Source organism: Branchiostoma belcheri, unplaced genomic scaffold, assembly GCF_001625305.1.
Source record: "Branchiostoma belcheri isolate BF01 breed outbred unplaced genomic scaffold, Haploidv18h27 scaffold82, whole genome shotgun sequence".
Classification (NCBI taxonomy): Eukaryota; Metazoa; Chordata; class Leptocardii; order Amphioxiformes; family Branchiostomatidae; genus Branchiostoma; species Branchiostoma belcheri.
In genome coordinates, this window is record NW_017804487.1 from 170,330 (window position 1) to 193,608 (window position 23,279).

The 23,279-nt window shown below is 41.4% G+C and overlaps 1 protein-coding gene across 3 annotated transcripts; it reads left to right on the forward strand.

Annotated features, from left to right (window-relative positions):
- The first annotated feature begins 5,814 nt into the window (after window positions 1-5,814).
- Window positions 5,815-22,529, forward strand: LOC109486683 (RING finger protein 44-like). Of its 3 annotated transcripts, none has more exons than XM_019790570.1 (12): window positions 5,815-5,962; window positions 6,514-6,882; window positions 12,358-12,428; window positions 13,460-13,629; window positions 14,256-14,496; window positions 15,703-16,113; window positions 16,988-17,170; window positions 17,877-17,986; window positions 18,815-18,887; window positions 19,333-19,454; window positions 20,171-20,270; window positions 21,237-22,529. In XM_019790570.1, exons 2-12 carry the CDS (start codon window positions 6,660-6,662, stop codon window positions 21,297-21,299), a joined length of 1,767 nt encoding a protein of 588 aa, XP_019646129.1. In that variant the 5' UTR covers window positions 5,815-5,962; window positions 6,514-6,659; the 3' UTR covers window positions 21,300-22,529. The 3 variants fall into 3 exon arrangements, with proteins under 3 accessions (XP_019646129.1, XP_019646131.1, XP_019646130.1); XM_019790571.1 differs by lacking the exon at window positions 5,815-5,962 and adding an exon at window positions 6,187-6,207; XM_019790572.1 differs by lacking the exon at window positions 6,514-6,882.
- Window positions 22,530-23,279: the final 750 nt, after the last annotated feature.

A 23,279-nucleotide genomic window follows, 5' to 3' on the forward strand; every position in this document is an offset into this window, starting at 1 on the left:
CCAATTCGTTCTTGAGGACTCGACTTGATTAAGATTTATAAGTAGTTATCCCGAGCACCTTTGTCATCGAGAAGTTTTGCTTTGGTAATGTGGAAGAGATGAGCTTGTGTTTAGGCCTTGCAGTAGTATTGGTATTAAGTATCAGTTATGGAGAGTTGCTACTGGACTGATGGTAAAGTGCATGTGTGCCACAGGATAACAATGATGATTTCATGTATGTAATTCACTCCTGTTGGACATGGAACCATTACTTCAGCCGTTACATGCACGGCAGAATAACTAGGTAGCCCCTGTAAGGGTTTGAATGTCCAAGTGTAAGATAACAAGTCCAAGTCGGTTCCACCCCCCTCCCCCCTATTGTCCATGAAAGAGAATACATTTGTTTTCAAACAGAGATTGTAAGCTGCCATGTTAGTTTGACCTGTTGAGTGGACATTGTAGAAACCAACCAGGGTGTCCTGAGTTGAGGTAGCTCTTGTCCGAAACGTTTTTTTCACGACATACAAGAAAGGCTTGAGCGTGTACATGTACTTGTGTGCAGATTGGGCCTTGCATGGCCATTTCCTGCGCCACGTGTGAACAGTTACTAAAACACTGTGCTGTACAAAATTTTTGGAACTCCACAATTTTCTTGTACTAACCCTAGGAGGTCCTATTTGTGTGAGTTTCCTTTTGCCTTTCAACGTTTTACTTTTGTCGTATCACAATCATGAACGTTGTGAAGTCACCTTTGATATAGACCTGGCACTTGATGTGAAAAAGCATCTCATGTACAGTAATTTAAAAACATGATCAAGCTACAAGTAAGATGATGAGACTGTAGTTTAAAAAAGTTAGATGACTGAGCTGTGTTTTCTCAGTGACTTGTTGAAAATAACCATAAAGAAGACAACAAAAATGTATATGATACTACAGAAGTTGTGGTGTCCTTGCGTGAGTCATAATGCTGAAAACTGTTGATGTGACAGAAAAACTTGCATGATGAGTCCATTTACTACATATTCTGTCATCAAGGACACATGAAATCTTAAATGTTGAGAGCGAAAACTCTTGGCTGCTGTTCTACTCTTTCTTAGATGCCAGATTGCAATAAGTTACTGTAGTAGGTTCTCATTCATACAAACTTCAGACAGGAATACATGACCATTACTGCCAAATAACAGAACCTACATTAATTTGCTCCCGTAATTCGTCTTTCTTTTGAAGAGAAAAAGTTGTTCTGCAGTCTATGATTCCAGTATGTACTCATGACAAGTTACCTTACGTCATACATCTTGCTTGTACAGGCTTTAAAGAAATGTACGCTCGCTAAAAAGAGGAGACATCCAGACAGGCCTTATAAAAATGTTTGGTACTTACGGAACATTTCGAAGCTGATTTTTATCCAAAGTTTCCCTTGAATGAAGAGAAAATTGTAGGCATCAAGTCTGACTGGAGAAGATATGTTGATGTGGTCAATGAGGCAAATGTAAAACTGTAGTGAGTAATTTATATACTAGTTAAGACGTGATCCTATTTTAGTATCAATGAGTGAAGTAAGTAGTAGTCAACTTATAGTCAAGCTGTTAGTAGTTAGAGGTTAACAATAGTGATGGATGGATATGGGTGTACAAAGGTATTCCTTACTTTTATTATGATACACAATAATAAGATATAGAGGGGTAAGATGTAGCATGGAACTGTTCCTTATTTAGTTCTGTGGGTTGGTTGCTGTAGTTGCTTGATTAGACGATAATCAGACCGTGTGTAAACCAAGTAACATGGGGAGCGGCTGGTTTTGTAGGTGGGAAAAAGAGGAAATAAAAAGAAATATGATTTCTACCCTGTGTGTGTTTCTCTGTCTCAATGTTTTAACATAGAATGTTAAGAAAATGTATAATTAAGTCTGCCATCAGACCCACAGACAAGAAATAACGACTGAGGATGTAGGGCTGTGCTGCAAATACAGATACTTACTTAGGCCACACCGACTTATTTTATGGATGACATCCGCTGAAGACCCCCAAACTAGTGCGCGCGGGCGAATAAAAAAAATCCGGCCCAAAATAAAAATTCTACTAAACCACAGGAATACAAAGCTGGTATTGTGCATTAGCGGCAGTACATAGCGACGTATACGACAAGCCAGCACATGCTGGCTTTTTGAGGAATTTATGAATGGTATGTACTGGGTTCTTGAGTCCTGGAGCTTTGGTAGCCTGGGTGCCATCCTCCAGAGTTACCACAGGCTCCGTATTGTCGCTAACTACCATGGACTACCCAGGCCTAGAGCCAGGCCAGAGCCTCGAAGGACATGATCTTTTTTTTTTTAGAACAGGCGAAAATCAATGCGCGTGCAGATGTCATCCATAAAATAAAGGCGGTCTGGCCTTACTTGAACTCTACTGTGCCAGCATGGCTCTTATAAGGCAGAAGGTAGCTCTTCCATCTGCCAGGTCCGCTGCCATCTTTGGTGCCTCATCAAGTCAGTGAAACCATGGCTCCGCACTTCTTTTTCGATCATCATAGTTCTTCGCCATGTTTTCTTCAGTCTTTTCTCAGTCTTCTACCCTGAGGCGTCCATCTTAGAGCTGTTCTGGTGATACTATCTGATGGCATGCGGCATATGTAACCTAACCATCTCCATCATCTGTTTATCAGCATTTGTCATGAGACCTGTTTTCAGATGGTGATTTTTCTTGGATATTGTGTTTGGCTAGAAGATTCTCTGCAGACATTTTTTTGGAAGACATTGAGGCACATACAGATAGGACCACACCAATTTGACTTGTTGGTTGCTTTCTCAGATTTTTTTCAGAAAAAAACCCCCACACACATAGACATCCTCTGATTGTCATATTATACATGTACGACATAAATGTAGTTGGGGTTACTGTACTTTTGCTAAATTGCATAACCCATCGGGGTGGTCCCTTGACATTTCTTGGCAGATGTTGGCATTTCTCAGACTTCATGATATTTGTGACATTTGACAGTGTGCAGCTTATTTTTATCACAACATTTGCCTTTGACTTTTGTCCCATTATTATTATCCATCCTCCATGTACTTCCATTATATAGAGTTGCCTTTCTCAGAATGGTATGTTTTCCGTAGCATTTTTGTCTTGGTGGAGCTGGGGTTGATGAATTTGCACATTTTTACCTTCGCCAAGAAGGTTATGTTTTCAGGGGCGTTCGTGTATGTGTGTGTTTGTGTGTGTGTGTGTCTGTCTGTAAACACGATAACTTGAGAAGGCCTTGATGGATTGTCTTGATACTTGGTAGATGGGTAGGTCTTGATGAGACTTAATGATTAGATTTTGGACCCCCTAGCGGCTTATTATGGTACTGCAGCTGAACTTCCGGTTTTGATATCTCATGATCTGGACATGCTATGGTATTGAAATTTAGATGGTAGGTAGCTCTTGTGCTGGGAAAGAAGTGGCGTGAGTTTAGGCCCCCTAGAGGCTTGCTCTAGAACTGCAGGGATAAATTCTTGAAAATATTCAAAAGGGGATAACTCAAGAACCGGGTGACGGATCGTCGTGATTTTTGGTATGTAGGTAGCTTACGTAATGCTTAATATAATTATGTGACAATTATGCAAATATGGATGTAATTTGCATAATTTATGGGGAAATTCTATAAATCAGCTGCATTCCATGATAGGACAATTGAAGCTTGTGACATTGGTAATTGACAACGAGAGAAACACAGGAAGATATTGATTATGTTAAAAAGAACTTAATTTGCATAATTAATGAGAAAATTTTATAATTATGTAATGATAACTGCCTGGAATTTCATACTTGTGGTATTTGAAAGTTAAATTGAGGTGAACATCATTAAACATAATTTATTGAAATCAGGACCTCATTTGCATAATTTATTAGGAAATGCTAGAATGCATTCTTTGTTAATATAAGACTTTTTGTCTTTTGGTTGAGATTATGATAAAACAATATAATTCATGAAAATTAGGTTCCTATTTCTTAAATCAGGGGGGGATAATCTAATCTAAACTTTGTCAGTCATAAAGATTAACATCATTTGGCGAAGGTATGAGATTGGGGAACTCTAGTTAAGTATGTTAATGATTAACATATATTAAGTTAACGATTATTACATATATAGATATATTCGTGCACATGTAATCAACATCTAATTAACAGAAGTGAATAGGGTTATTCATAATTGCATAAAACTAGATGATGTTTAAGGACACTGTCAGGGTTTGTTTGTCCCTAGAACTGTGTAACTAGGTTAAATGATCAGTGCATCCTTATAGTTATACAGCATTGTTACCCGAATGTGACAGAGTAATGTGACAGATTGCTTTTAAGACTATCATTTTAAAGGGGCTTGGACGGAGGGGAGGCCCCAGAATAGATGTAAGAAGTTACTGGACAAGAACACACCACCATCACACAATAACTTACACAATAACATAATAAAGGTTAAAAATACACTTTAATTTTAAACATTCTTTACATGATGAAGACATGTTCCTCGAACTCCGTCCTGTTTTTTTGTATGTGAAGCTGTGCTCGAGCTCCCTTTGCTGAGTAGTCCCTTGGCTGAGTACATGAAACAAACAGGAACAGCCCCATCGCTTCCCTGAGCACAGTCCCTTCCCTGCACACTCAGTCCCCTTGCTGAGCACAGCCCCTTCGCTCAGCACAACTCTTTTGCTGAGCACAGTCGCTCACCGTGTAACATAGCCACTTTGCTGTTGAACATGTCCCTTTCGATGAACACAACATTTGTACCTATAGTCCTTCGTACCTATTACACATGCATTAGGCCACACCAATTTAATTTGTTGTTTCTCAGATTTTTTTCAGAAAAAACATGAAGCAACAGGCCAGGGCACCCCATGATAGCCGGAAATGTTACAATACAAGCCATTAAGTGAACATACCAGGCTGGTTTATGATTTAAACAATAGATTTTGAACTTTTAATGAAACAAAATTGCATTATGAAATAACCACTGGAAAGAAAAGAACTTTCTTCAACTGTTTGGGCCAAAATATGACTCTTTCATTGAGCATTTTGCAGTTGATTTAGAACCCCCCCCCCTCCATTTTTTTTTTTGTCAAATCAGAAGAAAAATGGACAGGGCGAATCCCAGAAACAACAAATTAAATTGGTGTGGCCTTTAGAGTTAAAAAGGATTGATACATGTAAGTTTGACAAAGCATGAAAACAAGGGGGGCCTGCAAGGGGGGGTCCCGACAACGCTCTACGCTGAATTCGGAAACCTCTCGATTACACTTTACGATAAATTCCAAGTGGCTGCAAGGCATTACGTAGAATTATAAACGGCGAATACGCTCTACACAAAATGCGCCAATTACGCTCTACATTGAATTAGAACGGTTCGTCTACGCTCTACATAGAATTAAAACGGCTGATTACACTCTACTGAAAAGGGCATGCGGCCCCCCCTAGGGAATCTGGTACTAAAACGAGGGCCTGCATGGGGGTGGGGGTGGGGGGTTCTGACAACGCTCTACGCTGAATTCGGAAACCTCTCGATTACACTTCACGATAAATTCCAAGTGGCTACAACACATTATGTACAATTCCACGATTACGCTCTACAGAAAAGGGCATGCGGGCCCCCTCAAATCAGATGCCCCCAAACTACAGGTAACAAACACATCAGCTTTGCAGTTAAATCCTTGAAAAAGAAATCAAATCTACATTTCCTGGAATACAACTAGAATTGGTGCGGCACCAGTCATCACCTGGAGCACCTGGCATTATGACTAACAGCTGTGACTCCTGTATGAGTTCACACCGGAAGTGACGTACCGGGTGGAGCCGGAAGAAGCCCCACAGCCCCCTCATCATCTGGTTGGTGAGAAGAGCAGGGCACAACGCGAAGACTCGGCGGTCTGTTACAGCCAGCAACACGCAGGAGTTTACGCCGGAAAATACACTCTCCTCGTAGTCCTGGTGCGGAGAAAACACTACAGGTTAGTCGTAAGTTGGGGTTGAGTGGAAGTAGGATTTTTAGCGAGCGGCGGAGAACAGCGAGCCCGCGACATACCGCTGCAGGCCCAGGGGGGCGAAGTGCTTTGTTTGCAGGACTTCTGTTCAGTGGAGGGCAGGATCCCGCATACCCAGCAAGGCCGAGGGATTCAGGGATTTTATTCTTTGGGAAGGGGAAAAATCAGCAGTGGTACAGGTTTTCACCATGGAATAGCACGCCTTATTGATGGTATGGTGTTTCTGTAAGCCTATCTCGTCCGTGTGCGTGCACAGTATTTTTGTGTGGTGTTTTTTGGGGGGCCCGGAACAAGAGAAGGACCTTGCGGCGCGCGCTGGCTGCCTCTGCTGCACCCCGAATGTAAACCATAACGTTACAACAACGAAAAGGTTTACCCTGGATTTTTTTGTTTTTCTCGGGACCAGGCGTCCACATCTCGGCTCTGTAAGTTTGTCAAGTTAAGGTGTAGGTTAGTGGTGAGGATATAGAGAAGAGGTTGTGTTGTGAAACGTGTGTGTTTTGTGTTTTTGGCTGTAGAATCGGCAGGGAAGGAACAGCGAACTCGGCCGGGCAGGAGGGATGCCTGTGGCGTCAGCCGCCTTGACTGAACCCCCGTCACTCGCTCCCGTTTCCGCCGCAGCTTGCCCAAACCCACCCCGATTCACCATGTTGGGAGGTATCTGATGGGAAATTTCACTGTTCCTCAGCAAGAAAGTGTTGTACCGGACATAATTGACTCGGAAAGGCTGGTATTTGCGTCGACCGGAACAGGGACACCGTGCTCCCCCCACTCCGGCCCCCGATCCCCGTTGTCACTACCAGGCCCCTCGCGCTCGGAGTCTCCCGTCAGGACTTCTCTCGGCTATAACCTGCGAGAATCTACCAGGAGCCATTCCACAAACCAAGGTTCGTCATATGGCATCTCTCTTCGTAAAATACGTATCGTAAAATGATCTGATTTTGTAACATAAGTTACATCCCGAGTTTCAGAATTCCAGGATGGCGGCCAGGTCCCATTGAGTTTAACTTACCGTAGACTGCAAAAAATATGGAATACATAAAATTATTATTTCACACTACCATCTGAAATAACGAAAAAAAAATCTTTAAAAGGAAAAGGGTGAATGGGTCAAAATAGGTATTATGTATTTCACATTTTGGTATGAAATATTTTGTAGTGTAAAATTTAGAAGCAAAAGTTGCTGGTTGTAAAAAAAAAACCCCTCTTTGCATGTTTGCAAATTCAACAATGGCCCAAGGTATAATTCTTAAGGTATTCTGAAAAAGAAAAATTGCATAATATGCGTAGATATGAACATTTTTGGTACAGATTATGGAAGGAATATAGCATGCAGGATTTTTGTCCATGGCTTTGTTCTTTCCTGCATGGGACACTGAAGAAATTTAAGACTTTACAGTAGGTTCAGTGTCCAACAAGGGCCAACATGCAATTTACTAGTATATGAATTGAAAGAATTTGCTACAAATGCAGGTCTTTACTATTAGTATTTTTTCCCTGAATGATTCACTGGTTGTAAACAAAATCAAGGTAAACAAAAAACAAAATTAAGGAAAGCAAATAATTTGCTTGTTGGTGATCTTTTGTTGGTCATTCTGCTGATCATGAATGAATTTAATTTTTGCAAGAAGATGGTGATTTTTTTAATCCCATTCAAAATATATTTCAATAGAAAATTGGGGTTGTAGGAAAATAAAAATACTGTAGGTAATTACATGTAATTTCATAGAAAATCCAATCTAGGAGTGGCAGATTTTAAAACCTTTTCAATGCCTGTGCAATCGCAAGTTATGTAATATTGCATTATGTTTTATTTCAGTATTTGTTCTTGATGATGTTTACCTTAAAATTGAACATTATAAGTAACCTCATTTACAGTATTTGGAAGCAGATGTGGGTTTGTGTGATTTGGCTTCATGGGAACTTATAAGGTAACATTTGCTGAAAAAAAAATTGATAGAAGCCAGTTACTATAATTCATATTAGACATAGATATACTTAAAGTATTCCAGCAAGGGGCCAAATGTATATAAAGCTCATGCTGAGATACCCAGATCCGTATAATATATGCAGCTAAACTGGGACAAATGAACATCACTGGAATTAGGTTTTTGGCTCAGTTCCAGATACGCGAATGTTGGACCCTTTTTAGTCTGGAATCAGATTCTTTTTAATTTTATACGAGCAAAAAATTGTTGGGAAAAAAACAAAAACAAAGGAAACAAAGTCCTGTTTTTTGTTTACCCCAAGGATTTATTTAATTATTTACTAGAATTGCAAGCATCGCAATACAATGGATGCCCAAGGACTTGACATACATTTTGTAATGTCCTTAGTTTACCACATTGACATTCTCTTGGGACATTTCGCTAGCTTTTTGTTACAAGAAGCAACGCCATTCATAAAAAAAAAACACACACACAACTAATGAAGTCACGTTTTATGTATATTTTATATTTATTTAAACTTCTTGTACTGTATATTTATGAATAATTCTATATTTAATACATTCACACCATGCACCATTTTCCCCCTTATGAAAGTGAGCTGCCCCAATGACCTGACATGACCATTTCGGCGCGAGGGGGGGGGGCGAAAAACGGTCATGTTGGGCAGAGTTGGGTGCGCTTGCGGGCCCTTTTTTGAGTAGTTGTGGTCACAGAAAACAACTGACACAGGTTTTTCTCAACAGGGGAATAAGGGCACTGCTCTCTCATGTAAGCAGCCAGCTCCCCCATATCAATTTTCAGATTGAATTTGAACCCTTAGTGGTTAAATACACAGCATTAAGTCTCTCAAAATGATCTTTTTCCAGTGAAAATATAAAACAGAACATCGTAACAATGCATTCTAGCCTTACTGTGTTACTCTCGTGAAAATTCCAAAATCCTGCACCAACCAACCCCCCATGCTAGTGATCTGCTCCATCATGCTAAATTTTGCTAGAGAAACCCTAGCCTGGGTAGCTTGAATTTCTAGGTTGCAGAGATTACGTACACTCCAGGGCTTTTACTTCATGTCATCTCTAGGTCAGTGTCCTGTTATGTGGGTTAGGCTCAAGCTGAATGGAACCACCTACACAAATGTAGGTACACACATCCTGGACTTATGTAATAATGTTTCTTGTTATGATCCAGGGCTCAAAATTCATTTTTGGGAATAGGTGCACTGGTGCACCCAACCAAAAAATTGTGTTCACAAAATTTTTTTGGGTGCACCATATAAAACAAAACGTAATTACAGATCTTACTGCTCCTCTTCTGAGCTTGAATCTGAAATGGGAGCTAACTTCAACATCTTAAACAAGTAGTACATTATGTACTACAACAACAAAGATTTCATTATTCTTCTGACACTTGCCAAGAATGTCCTGTATACTATTATACATTTAATATGTACAAAAATACCTACCAAAATATTTGGGTACCAGTGCACCCACAGAAAAAAAAATTGGGTGCACAGCTCCAAATTTTGGTGCACAAAGGTGCATATGTACCCAGTATTTCAAGCCCTGTGATCTGAAGTGATAATGTGTCCAAAGCTTTCTGTGGCACTGTGCTGGCAATTGCCTTCAGGCCCAGGCCTTGCAACCATAACTGTGTAGTAGAACACAAAGAGTCTTTGCTAGGGGCATGGCTTGCCTGATTCAGAGCATACATGGAGAAATCCAAAGATAAAAGAAGTAGTAGTCCACTGTATTCTGCTGTTGCAGTAGCTTGGCATCCTGCAGCATCAATCAGTCTTTCTTTAGCTCTCTCCACTTTTTTTTTATAGCACTGTCAATGATTTATCCATGTTGGCAAAAACTGTTGCTTCCCATTAAAAATCTGACTTAAACCAGCCAATACCAGTATTACCGGTATTGGTATATTTGGAGTCATGAATAGCCCTTTTGGATTCCAACTGTGCACTCAATGCTAAGGCCACACCTGCTGAAGTCCCCCAAACTAGTGTGCTCGGGCAAATAAAAAAAAATCTGGCCAAAAATAAAAATTTGCTACTAAACCACAGGAATACAAAGCTGGTATTGTGAATTTGCGGCAGCACATAGCAATGTCTACGACAAACCGGCACATGCTGGCTTTGCCCGGAATTTATGAATCAGCACTGGAGCTTTGGTAGCCTGGGTGCCATCCTCCACAGTTACCATTCGCTCCGTATTGTCGCTAACTACCATGGAGTACCCAGGCCTAGAGCCAGGCCTCATAGGCTCGGAGGATGTGATCTTTTTTTTTGTCATCCATAAAATTAATTTGGTGTGGCCGAAGATGTCTTACTGCAGTGCCATTGTTATACTGTAGCATGCGCAGGGATGTAAGCTTGAAAAATGTTCCTTTGCTTTGCCCAAGCTTTGGGTATTGCAGTTGTTGCAGAGATTTTGGCAGAGACCTGTACATGTTCTTGGATTTAAAAAATTACCAAGTAGCTGTGTATAATCTGCTTTTTGGTAGACGTAGTAGTAGTAGTAGTATAGTAAATTGCTAGTATAGTAGGGATACTATGCAGGGTTCTAGCTAGGATTTAATTTTAGCGTAGTGGCACTGGCCGCATGATGAGGGAGCGAAGCAGAGCTTTCAAAAATTTGAGCTTAAAAAGAGGTCATTTCTTTGAGGGATACCCAAAGGGAAAAAATGTTATTTCTAAGGTATGTACAATGTATCCTGATTTTTCACATTTGATCTGGCATTCTTGAACAAAGAAATACAGTCACAATGCCCCTATGCTGTATTAAAAAATAGCATAGGGGGAAATTTAGCGTAGGGGCCGGGGTCAAAATTATAGCGTAGGGGGGGGGGAATTTAGCGTAGGGGGTCAAGATTATAGGGTAGGGGGGGAAATTTAGCGTAGGGGGTCAAGATTATAGGGTAGGGGGCCCCTACGCTACTTTGCACAAGCTAGAACCCTGCTATGAGATACTGATGTTGGCTTGATTTCAATATAATCTTTGAGAAACCATGCTCCCCCAACTTGACTGAAATTTCTAGGTAAACATTTTTGTTTCGGCACAACACCCCTCCCAACAGCTTTCCAACTCCTGCTCTCCAAAAATAGATATCAGGAGCTTGGTCTTATCCGCCGACCAGGTTGCATATGCCGATTCAATTGCAAAATGAAGAAAAAAATGTGGAAAACACTGTGGAAACGAACTCAAAACAATGTGATCAAAAAAGCTTGGAGGTTGCACACGGCCTGGAAGCTGACCCAGTGAACCCGGAATTACATGTATGACGTAAAAACTGGTTGAATAAACCGTTCAGACCAGGTTTTTGCACATATCATGTAAACAATTAAAAAATTTGTCCGTATTAGTTGGGACTCTTTTAGATCCTACACGTGCGGAGTAATTGCGGAACGGGACCATAACCCATAATATGCTACAGGTCAAGGTTCAGCTTGGCCTTGTTCCTACCAACACACTGAAAAACTATGAATATATGAATATCTGCCCTTCTGCCTAGGTCAAACATTGTTTACCCATGGACCTTCTTACTGTCCTCTACTCAGTGGAATAAGCCATAGAATGTTTTCTTGTGTTTCTACCTGAAATACATTCCAGGGACTTCCTATTCCCAGGATGCATTGTGCCTGGGGGGTAAAATCCAAATTTGCATAACGCAGGAAGGTATCCTGTTGACGTTAAACAGCTTGTTTTCTGTGTATTTTGAGGTGTTGGGGCTTTTAATTCTCAACATTAATTGACTTACTATGAATGGAAGCTGACAAATAGAGAATGAAGTTTCTGCGTTCTTTTTAACATGGATTATCCATTCAATCGAATCAACATGGCCATAGTTTAGATTCAGGTCGGTCACTTATTCTTAATGTTGAATAAGAGTGGGTCAGTTTCGAATTATGCAAAATTAGAATGGCCCATTATGGAAATAAGTCATGCAGGTCCACTGTACATGTACATGTATCAGGGCTCGAAATACTTGGTGCATATGCACCTTAGTGCAGGTAAAATTGAAGCTGTGCAGGTATATCTGATATCTACCTGCACCTAACCTGCACTGGTCCATGTACTAGGTATATGCAGGTAGAACTGGAGCTGTGCAGGTATTTCTGATGTCTACCTGCACCTAACCTGCACAGGTCCATGTACAAATGTAGGTGTAGGTGGATTTTGAACTTGAAGTATAAAAGAAATGATTGCAATGGTTTTTGAACACTTTTTACCTATTTTAGTGTGATCTATTCTTCTCAAAGTCTGAGTGGTGCAGGTAAAATTTGTCTCTTGCAGGTCATTTTCAATGTTACCTGCAGCAGTACAGGTATGCAGAAGAAACTGTTTCGAGCCATGGGTAACAAATAGATAATGCATGAATATGATTATGAAGGTTTTTTTGTTTCTATCGTTTCAGACCAGCAGGACATGCAGGTGTCTTCACAAGGTGTATCTGCAGCTGAGCATCTTGAAGAGACAGACAGAAAGGTAAGATTTCAAACTACCCAGGATGGACACAGTAAATTTCTATCCCTATTAATATACTGTTTGTCCAGTAACTCAAGATAACTAATGAGAAATCATGGAGAAACCAGCCAGTTTGCCTTGACTGGTGGATGATGTTTTTGTTTGACGTAAAATGTTCCATGTGCCACCCTCCCCACATGCATTCACCACAGAACTGAAGATGCTTACACTTACAGCATTTGACATGAAAACATCTTGACTTGGAAACCATTTATGTCTCAGTCATGTTGTGAGGCGACCCTCTTCAAGGAGACCACCTGTCCAAGGTGACCACTTTTCTTTGGTCCCCTGGGTGGCCGGCTTGGACAGGTTTGACTGTACATAAAGTTGGACATGCATTACAATAAGTTATAACATCCCATTACAATAACATTTCAATTATGTATACACATACATGTACCTATCTAGGCCTAGTACTATGGCAGGTGGCACAACAACATGACAGTATCCACAGACATTTTGGCAATTAGTGGCATTGGTGGCGCAACGGTTAGAGCGTTGGACTCAGAACCGAGAGGTCCAGGGTTCGATACTCACCATGGCCCGACGTTGTGCCCTTGGGAAAGGCACTTTACACGACTTCCCCACCTGTACGGTGGAGTGACGCCCACTGAGCCTCTTAGGGGCTATAGCTAATCTGTCTTAACTGTGTGCCAAAAACACCCTATAGATTTGGTGCGCCAATGAGACAACATCTGCACATTGGCCACTGAGAGTCATTAATTTTTTTTTTTTGGCGACGTCTCAGGGAGGAGCCTAATGGTACAGTATTGTGTGCAGTTTGCACTATACACCCAGGGGATCCGGAGGAGTGCACTGTATCTGTCTAGACTTAACAGGTACCAAGTCTTCCTCAAAATCAATAACCCTAACAGCAATCACCATTGCCATGGCAATGTATGTTTTTATTGCCAGTCTTGTTGCAATATTATGGCTCAGGGGCATAGCAGATCAGTACATGTATTTCATGTTGTGCTTCCCTGTGTTTCCAGAGTGAAAGCCCCAGCAGAAAGCGTAGAAGAATATCCCACAGTACCATGATCGACCTGACCGTGTCCCCGGGACCGCGGGCAGGCGGAGGGTTTGAGTCGGAGGCCAGGCCGCCCGCCAGACACCACCACCAACCCGACAACAGGGCAGGCATGGGCAGGGAGAGGAAAAGGTACAACATCATGTCTGTATCTCATAGGAAATTCAAACTCTAGTACATAAATTACGGAGAAAAGGCCACACCAATTAGATTTTTTGGTTCTCGGATTCACCTCTTCATTTTTTTCTGATTTGTTACATGGCTACAACTTAACAGCAACACATTTTTGAACATAAGGCCATACCAATTTAATTTGTTGGTTCTCGAATTTGCCTCTTCTTTCTCTTCATTTTTTTCTGATTTGCAACAAAAAAAAAAGATTCTGGTTCTGAATCAACTAAAAATGCTCATATTTTGCTCCCAACAGTTGAGGAAAGCCCTTTTTTTCCTAGTTGTTGCAGTTTTTCCATCTATCAATGCAGTGGTTTGATTACAAATTTCAAAATATTAACACAGCCTTTTGTGTTGACTTCATGGCTCCTATTATAGCATTTGGGGCTATAATAGTATGCCAAGACCTGTTTTTATTGTTTGTTTTTTTTCGCCCTGTCGCTTCATATTTTTTCTGAAAAAATCTGAGAACCAACAAATTATGTTGGTGTGGCCTAATATCCGGATGTTTCGATCCCATGTGACTTCGATGAATCTTTTTTTTTCATATAAACATGGAAGTAAAACTCTGATGTTGCACTTCACAGTCCTGCCACCAGGAGGCACTCGAGAGACAGGTACCTCCGCAGACACCCGCTGCGGGAGACCAGGGAGCCGGTCCGGGAGGAGCGGGAGAACCACGTGCCACGAGAGAGGCAGCAGGAGTCACGAGCATTCCAGCCCCCCGCCATGTTCCCCATGCCTCTGCATCGAGCCTTACATTCCCACGCACCCCCTCAGTCCAACCAACAGTCTGTCATCATTGACATAGACCAAGTCAGGCATCAGGTACTGACCCTTTTTACTATACATGTACTTCATAGTAGCCTGGTATCCAGTCTGATCGTGATTGGGGGTATTGGGGTGTTCAGGCAGGTTGTGTCTTCGGGGGCTCTAAAGCTTCCCCCGCCCAGTGCAACAGGCCGTCCCGGTAGGAGAGTTACGCTAATAAGAGACAGTATGCTTGGGGATTTGGTTTCCCCCCAACACGATGGAGGGCTAATCAATCTCTCGTGAAATACACACTGAGAAACCTATGTGAGGCGGGCGGGACAGAGCTCTTGTGGCCCCGACCACGATCAGACTGGATAGTGGTGTAGTTTCATATCTGAAAATGGATGCCAGCCAACCACAATCAGTGGTTTTTCTAGAAAAATTTAACATGGGGGAGCAGATCGCAAGCAGGGCTGACTCACTGAATATCATAAATCAATAGGGCTGACTCAGATTACCACATAATTATATTAGGCCACAGCAAGTAGTTTCTATGGATGACATCAGAGTGGCATTAATTCTCGGCTGAGTTTTGACTTCTGGTTAGGTTGTGTTCATGAATACAGGACAAAAAGAACTGTTGGAGTTGGTTGTGATAACATGTTTTGTGGCCTCAATAGTCAATTCCTGTTTAAAAGGATTTGAAAATGTAGGATTTGAAAATGTAGGATTTAAAAATGTAGGATTTCTGGATTTTTTGCCCACCTTGTTTTTTTTCACTCTATTGCATTAGATTTGGAGTCTGCCTGAGGATGTCGTCCATAAAATTTACTTGCTGTGGCCCTATAAGAATTGACTTGAACATGATTCTAGTCATAGATTGAGAACCCTCGATACCCTCAATTCTGCTAGAAGGTGGTAGTGATCTTGAACCAGTTTAGCTAATCTTCCACTGGTCGTGACAGAGAAGACAGACGCTATGTACATGTACAGTATTTACAGGTTCATTGTTCCGGGGAAATTCCCCTAGCTCTTTTCGACAACAGTGGGCCACGACTTAACGTCCCGTCCTAAGGACTGCGACCCTAAACAGTAGCGTGCATGTCGGGTGAGCGACAACAGCCGGGATTCGAACTGCCAACCTCTTAGTCCAGAGGCAGGATCGCTAACCACTGGACTACGCACGCTAATGTGCTAGAGAAATATGCCTCCTACTGATATGTCTTATACATGTATTACCAGCATAGATGATTGTTAATTGCCATGTTTTTTTCCTTGCAGATCCAGGGTGGTATGCCTATAAACGTGCCGATGAGCGTGCCTCCTCATGTGATCCCCGTATGTTCAGGTCATCACATCCCCGTGTGCGGTGCCTGCAGCTCGGCCCAGCCCTGCCCGACCTTACTGTCCGCCTGTACGCTCCCCGACCAGACCTGCTCCATGCAGAGTAACGCCTACGTCCCGGCCTTCACCCCCCAGAACAACCCCATGTTCTCTGGCTGTAACCAGCCCGTCCAGTACTCGGCCTCCCCGCAGGTGCTGCCACCCGCCTGCCACCTGCACCAGCCACCTGTCTCTCATTGTGCCTTGCACCTGCAGCAGCAGCTGGGGTCCGGGATGGGCCACACGGCGCAGCTGCCATCCCAGCACATGCCACCTTCCACACAGTACCTGCCTCCCACAACTACAGCGGTTAGTACAACATTAGTTATGGCTTCACACCACGAAGTGGTTTGGTGAAACATATTGTTTTTCCTCATGTTTCTTCTCCTTCTCCTCCTCCTCCTCCTCCTCCTGCCATATGGATTTAATTTCTTCATTTTTGGGCCAAACAACATGAAATTTGCCATGAATGAAGAGTGGTCAAACACCCCTGGGTGTTTTTTTTTTGATACAGGCTTACCGTGATTTGTAGGCAAGTTCTCCAAGCATATTAAAATATATTATCCACAATATATTATTGGTCCTTACAATTAATAATACAGAGGAGTAGGTTGTCGACAGTTGAAAATATTCTGTTTCTATACTTCTTAAGGCTTATCAGGTTTGAGAAAGAGTGCAGTTTAAATCTTAGGTGTTACAAGAACTCAAGAATTATTTATTGATCATTCGCTGTAAACCTAATACAAGTTTCTGAATTGGGAATCAATGTACATTTCATTATTTTAAGATCATAAAGTTTATACTATTGCACATAATGAAGTTAAAATACAGAGTCACTAGGAAGTTGAAATACAGATTCATTAGGATTAGGAAGTTAAAATACAGAATCATCAGGAATAGGAAGTTAAAATACAGAGTCATTAGAAATAGGAAGTTAAAATACGGAGTCATTAGGAAGTTAAAATACAGAATCATTGGGAAGACTACATAGACCACAATAATTACACATACTACTACCTACACCACAGCAGTTCAAAATTTTGAGCAGAACGATTAAAAGGTAAGAGTAGGCTCGTGCGTTACAAATATTTCAAATATTCCTGATAAATAGATTTGCTGTACATAACCAACTACCAACTGCTGTACATACATTGTAACTGTACATAACATTTTCTTGTTTCAGCAAACGTATGCCAGTAATGATGTCCGCATGGAGCCACTGCACCACTACCAGTACCACCCGGCCTTCCACCTGCCACCCCCGCCACCGGGAATGGTTCCTCCCCAGCCTCCGCCCAACCAGTCTCCACCTCACCTCCTGCCAGAGGAGCCAGGACTGCGCATGGACATCGCTTATCATCCTATGGTAAGGTTCTACAGATAACATTTGATAACAGAAGATGAATGCCTGAATGGAAGAGTCTTTACTACATGCTTTGTTTGTTTGTTTCGCATAACCAGTAAACTGCCTTTAGGCTTAACACAAGAGTTTTGTACATGTACAAGCTGCGTAAGACCGGACCGTAAGGTTTGAACCACTTACCCCGGGAAGGTCCCCTACTCTTTTCGATAAGTGCGGTGGGTTCTTTAATGTGCGTGGGGTGTGGATCTCCCCAAACATGGGACCTCCATTTAACGTCCTATCCGAGGGATGCCCGTACTCATTTCCACCTGAGTGAAGTGAGGAAAGTCGTGTAAAGTGCCTTTCCCAAGAGCACAAGATCGGTGACATGAGCAGGATTCGAACATGCGACCTCTTAGGTGTGAGCCAAACATGCTACCGACTGCGCCACAGGACCCAACTGCTTGTAATTGGTACTAGGCACTTTCAGGTTGAACTATCAATGATACATTAATTATTTTATCAGGGTACAAAATACTGGGTGTATATGCAACTTAGGGCAGGTAAAACTTGGAGCTTTGCGGGAATTTCTGATGTTTTGGTCCATGTACGTACGATGTAGTTTAGATCTGTAGTGACAAATCATACATAGTACATGTAAACCAATGGCTAGCACTTGTGCTCTAAGTCTAACTACTACCGAATAAGAAAGCTGTTTTGTCTTGTACAGGATGCTTACCCTCGCTATGGAAGAATGGGCTTCCCCCGGCAGATGTCTGGTCGCAGGTGGCAGCCTGGACCCTCACCGCCTGCCTACCAGGGCTTCTTACTGCCATTCTTGTAAGTACACAAGTTTTGTGCAGGCCTTCAAATTAACTTTTCTTCCTGTTGTCCCAGCACTGTCCCAAAAATAAATTTCAATTGTCCCGAAGTGAGGATAAACTGTCCCAACCTGTTTTTAGAAAGCATTGTATGACTTCAATTTGAAGTCAACTTTATTTTGCATATATTCACTCCTAGGTGCAAATAATTGCAGAGTAGACAGGAAATTTGGGGGGACTTTTCCGGATCCAAAAGCCGGGATGTGTGCCTGATGAACAAAAGAAGGGCTGACATTCTGATGTTGATTATTTTCCTTTTGTCCCAAAAATGTCCTAAAGTGTCTTTGTAGTTGTCCCAGCCTAAATTTTAGTGGTCCACCTTTAATTGGACCACCTTTAATTTCGAGTCCTGTTTATTATCTCCTTTCCTCACGTGTTCCTTCTACATGTATTGTGTATTCTGTGATATTGTTACAATGTACATCTGTTACCGTCACCAGAAGGTATATGTTTTCGGTAACATTTGTGTGTGTGTGTCTGTGTGGAAACACGATGACTCAGGTGAGCATCAAGGCTCAGATGAGTATCTTGATATTTGGTATGTGGGTAGGCCTTGGTTAGACTTCAAAATTAGATTTTGGCCTGGCGGGTTGTTATAGTAATGCAGCGGAAATTCGAGTTTTGATATCTCGTGATGTGGACAATCTAGGGTCACAAATTTTTGGGTGCTACAATGTAGATGCATGTAGGTCTTGGCTTGGGAAGTGATGTGAGTTTAGGCCTCCTAGCAGCCTGTTCCCTTTTTTACCGTAGGATAACCTAACATTGGTTCCTCCTCCCTCTACAGGACTATGATCCCCAATGCCTCCCACTACGGTGTCGACATTGGAAATGAAGAAAATGCGGAAGAAAACTATGAGGTAAGCAAGAGTCACTATCAGATTCAAAAACCTGTTCTATGTTAGGTGGATTTTGTGGGCACCGCCATTTTATTTCCCATCATGCTAAGGGACAGGTCAAAGTTTGAGTGAGGTGCATGATGGGAAGAAGCAAGCAAGAGTTTATAGGGGCGGCAAAGTTGGCTTTGACGTAATATAGGCGAGTCTACTGGTGCTTATTTTTAATATGCTGTGATGCTTGTGTTTATTTTTTTTTGGTATGAAATCATAAAAACCTGCCTTTGTTTCTTAACAAGCTCAGACCTGATTTTGAACAATTTGTACTGTTTTAACTTATCCCCGGCTTTATGTACGTATGAAGTGTTCATCAGATAGAAATTACGCAAACCATTCTGTGGTAGTTGTTCCAACATACTTTGTGTAATTTGAAAGCTGAACTAATTGAAGTTGCCTATCCAACAAACAGGCTTTGCTGAATTTGGCCGAGCGTTTGGGAGAGGCCAAGCCCCGGGGGATGTCCAAAGCCAAGATCGAAGACCTGCCTTCCTACAGATACAACCCCGACAACCACCAGTCACAACAGACACTGTGAGTTCCACTTCTTACCTTCAGGGAAGGAGATTTCCTTCTGCAGTAAGGGTTATATTCTTAGTTGATGTTTGTGTGTTTGCATCCTTGAATAGTTTCATCAGGTTGGTAAGTGACCGTCTATAACCTTCCTCATGGCATTTCTGACTAGTTCATATTGAATTTTTTTGGTCTTAGTATATGATTTGCTATTGGGGTCCAGATGATGTGCATCGTTTTTGTCAATTGCAAACCTCAAGTCTTTACTCCAACTGCAGAGCTGGATTTGTCAGGTTTCTTTAAGTACAAATAGTGGAGGGTCAACTCTGGCGTTTCAAAGAGCTACCAGGATTTCACCCTGTCCCAATCCATCCAGGGAAGAAGTATTCAGGGGTCAACAATACAACACATTAACAGGACAAATCATGCCAAAGGTCACACTTTTGGGCCAGGTTTTAAAAACATACATTCTTCTTTCCTTCTTACCAGAAAACTGGGCATTTCTTAGCAAAATCTGCCCAAGAAAAAAAATGAGTTAAAAAAAAAAGTCCAAAAGAATGGCTCAAACTACTAGGGAACATGATTCCCCAATGCTAATGGGGTAAGAGGACAGGAACTACCAATAACTTGAGTCTAACCTGGATATATAACTTGATATCCGTAACTAGGTACCCTGGTATAGTCCATTTTTTTATGTCATGATCAGTATTGATGGGAATGGTTTTGTCTTGTTTCAGGTGTGTTGTGTGCATGTGTGACTTTGAAAACAGACAACTCCTCCGGGTCCTGCCATGCAATCATGAGTTCCATGCCAAGTGTGTCGACAAGTGGCTGAAGGTATTGTCTTCTTCTTCTTCTTGACGTTAGAGAAACAAAGACTCTTACTAGTAGATACTGAGGTCCTTCTCCCTGTAATAATAAATCCAGTAACAATTGAAGTCCATATCTTGTAAAGACTCCAGTCTTAAGTTGTGTTGCAATCCTCCTTCTTTCTCCACGAAGATAAACCCTTCCTCCGTCACCTCATTTCACCCCTTCTCATTCAGTCTTTCCATTGGCCATCCTGTATGAACAATTCTTTTTTCTAGGCAATGTTTCAATCTTAGAGACAACGTCAGCCACAGTCAATTGTCACCTAAATACTGCAACATTATCATTTTTAAAATAAAAATTTAAAGAAACATGTCATTTCTGAATGCTGGTATGATGACTAATTAATTTATGTCCTGTCGTCAACACCTACCTCTTCATACCTCAGGAGTTTGCAAACCAATTTTTTCTTGTTGAAGAGGTTCATCAGTCACGTAGAATTATCAGTTAGTAGTATTTTCCTCAATCAGAGACTCTTTTGAAAGGTAGAAACACGTACCTCCAAATTTCGATGTCCACTTACATCTTGATCACAGAGTGACCTTGTCTCGCAAGAATACAAGACTAGGTCAAGACTTGTGTGGATCTTCTGGAAGGTTGGGAGCTGCCCAAGTCCTACCTACCCCTACTCCGCAAGGAGGCGGGGGAGGCCAGAAGATCCACACAAGTCTCGACCTAGTTTCGTGTTCTCGCGAGACTAGGTCACTCTGTGATCAAGATGACAGTAGACATAGAAAATTTGGAGGTACATGTTTTTTACCTTTCAAAAGAGTCACTGATATACTACTAACCAATTTGTTCTTGTTTTATGTGTTCAAAGTATTATGCAATTGACAATGTGTCATGTATTATGTTTTTGACATTTTACCACGGTTTAGTAATCTAGGCTTTAAGCTGATGTGAGGTGTTGATGCGTGTTGTCTTTTTTTACAGAGCAATCGGACATGTCCAATCTGTCGTGCCGACGCCTCAGAGCTGAGCAGTCCGCCCGAGTGACACCAGCGCAAGACGACATCGTCCATCAGCCTTTCCACACAACCACGTTGTGCTAACAGAGACGTGTCCAGGGTAGATAACGCAGGCTTTTCTCTCGCTGCCTGTCCCTTTTTAAAGACAAGAACAGCTACTAACTGTACCCATATGCAATACAACGTACTAAGGCAAGCCTGACACCCGGCCTGAGTGTGCAGTGTCTCCGGTACCTGCCAAGGTGACTACACCTGACTAGCGGAAACCAATTGTTTGGAAAGAATACAGTCATTATTGTAAAGCTTGTTGGACCAGTTTGGAAGTTAACATTGAGATAGAAGGATTTTGAATGGTAGGGGAGTCTGCTATGCTAGATTCCATGCACTGTGGAACAAGTAAGGAAAACCCCACAGTAGAGTGGAATTGTTGGTTTCATCATTTAGGCAGAGAAAAACATTCCATTGATTTTCTGCAATACTATAATAATGTTAATAAGTCTTTGTTTTCAGTGAGTTGAAGAGCATTTATTAACGGTGTAATATTAGGCACTATATTATATAGTGGCTACTTTTTCCCTTGTTTTTGCAAAGGAAATATACCTCATTAACCCAACTAGCCTTTAATGAATTAAGTTGAAAAATAAGGTGAGTGTAGCATTGTTACTATCATGGTTATTGGTAATTGTTTGTAAACATTTGGGCTGCTTTCTTATAAATCTACATAGAGTAGGATTTGTATCAGATAAGGCGAGTAATGTTTTTTTTTTCTTAAAGCTTGATGATATTCTTATCATCTCATATTTAGCCTTTCATATCAGCATGGATATATTTCATATGAGCAAAGGAAAAATGAGCTGTGTCATATCCTAAGTAATTTTGAATGATGCCAACCGTGCTGTCCAGTATTACAGTCTTTCCCTGGCTGCCAATGTTCTTTGCACTTTTCACAAGTAGAAAATTGCAACATTAACAAACAACAAAAGAGATGCCTTTTTTTATAACCAAGGAATGGCTGTGTGTAGCTTAATATATATCTCTATCTATAATGTATCATGTACATTGACTTGTACAAAAATACGTCTGTCTCTCTCCAAGTTAGAAGAAAAAAGTGTTGTTTTTTCTAGACAACTTCCATGGAAGAGTGGTTGGTTGTGCTTCAGCAGATTGAGCACCCCGGGATGGAGCTTAAGTGTGAAGTTAGAATTGTTGTGATGTCAATGTTTTTTCAACTTAATAATAAATCCTAGGCAAGTTGAAACCCTTCTACTGGTCCCTTTGTCTCATTTATATCTGTACGTTGTGTGGCAATACCTGTAGGTCATGATTTCAAGAGTATTGTCATATAGCCAGCACGTCGGCAGAACGTACTGCACCTGCGCGAAAGCCGTAATGTATTATACACGTAGCACCTCGGTAGAACGTCTCATATAAGGTCCTATTCGTGCATATAAGGTTAACATTCCATCTGTAGTTTCCAAATGTTATGTCGGAAAATATGTCTTCTGCAACAAGAAAAATCCTGATGCAACGTTGACCAAATATCTGATGAAAACTGCGAAAAATCAGGGTTTTGTACAGGCGCAGTACGTTCTGCCGACGTGCTCATATAGCCAGGTGGCATTGACCAAAAAGAAGCCCCCATTTCATATTGATTATGACACCATAATGTCACAGTTAGCTGCGCTCACTCGGTGGCTTCATTCAGTGATTATAGCAACTGACAAGGCATTATCACACCATATTGACCTCGGGGTGGGTCATTAACCCTTTAATATAACATTAGGGGGTAGATAAAATAAAGTTTTGACTTTATTAAATAAAATTATACACATAATGATCTACAGCATAATGGCTTTGCACCGACTATACACTACATGTATATCTGACTTAACAAGATATAGTTTATTATTATATGATAAGTAATTTACAGTTAACCACAAAATTATTCATAGTAGACCTATCGTTAATTTTTTTTTTTTTTTTTTCAAGACTAAAATTTAGTATACGT

What these genes read in the sequence shown, in the direction of transcription:
- LOC109486683 (XM_019790570.1), top strand. Translation starts at nt 6,660, where the DNA reads ATGGGAAATTTCACTGTTCCTCAGCAAGAAAGTGTTGTACCGGACATA. An exon ending in GAGCCATTCCACAAACCAAG is followed by an intron (nt 6,883 to 12,357) that starts GTTCGTCATATG and finishes CTATCGTTTCAG; the next exon opens with ACCAGCAGGACATGCAGGTG. An exon ending in GGCTTCTTACTGCCATTCTT is followed by an intron (nt 17,987 to 18,814) that starts GTAAGTACACAA and finishes CTCCCTCTACAG; the next exon opens with GACTATGATCCCCAATGCCT.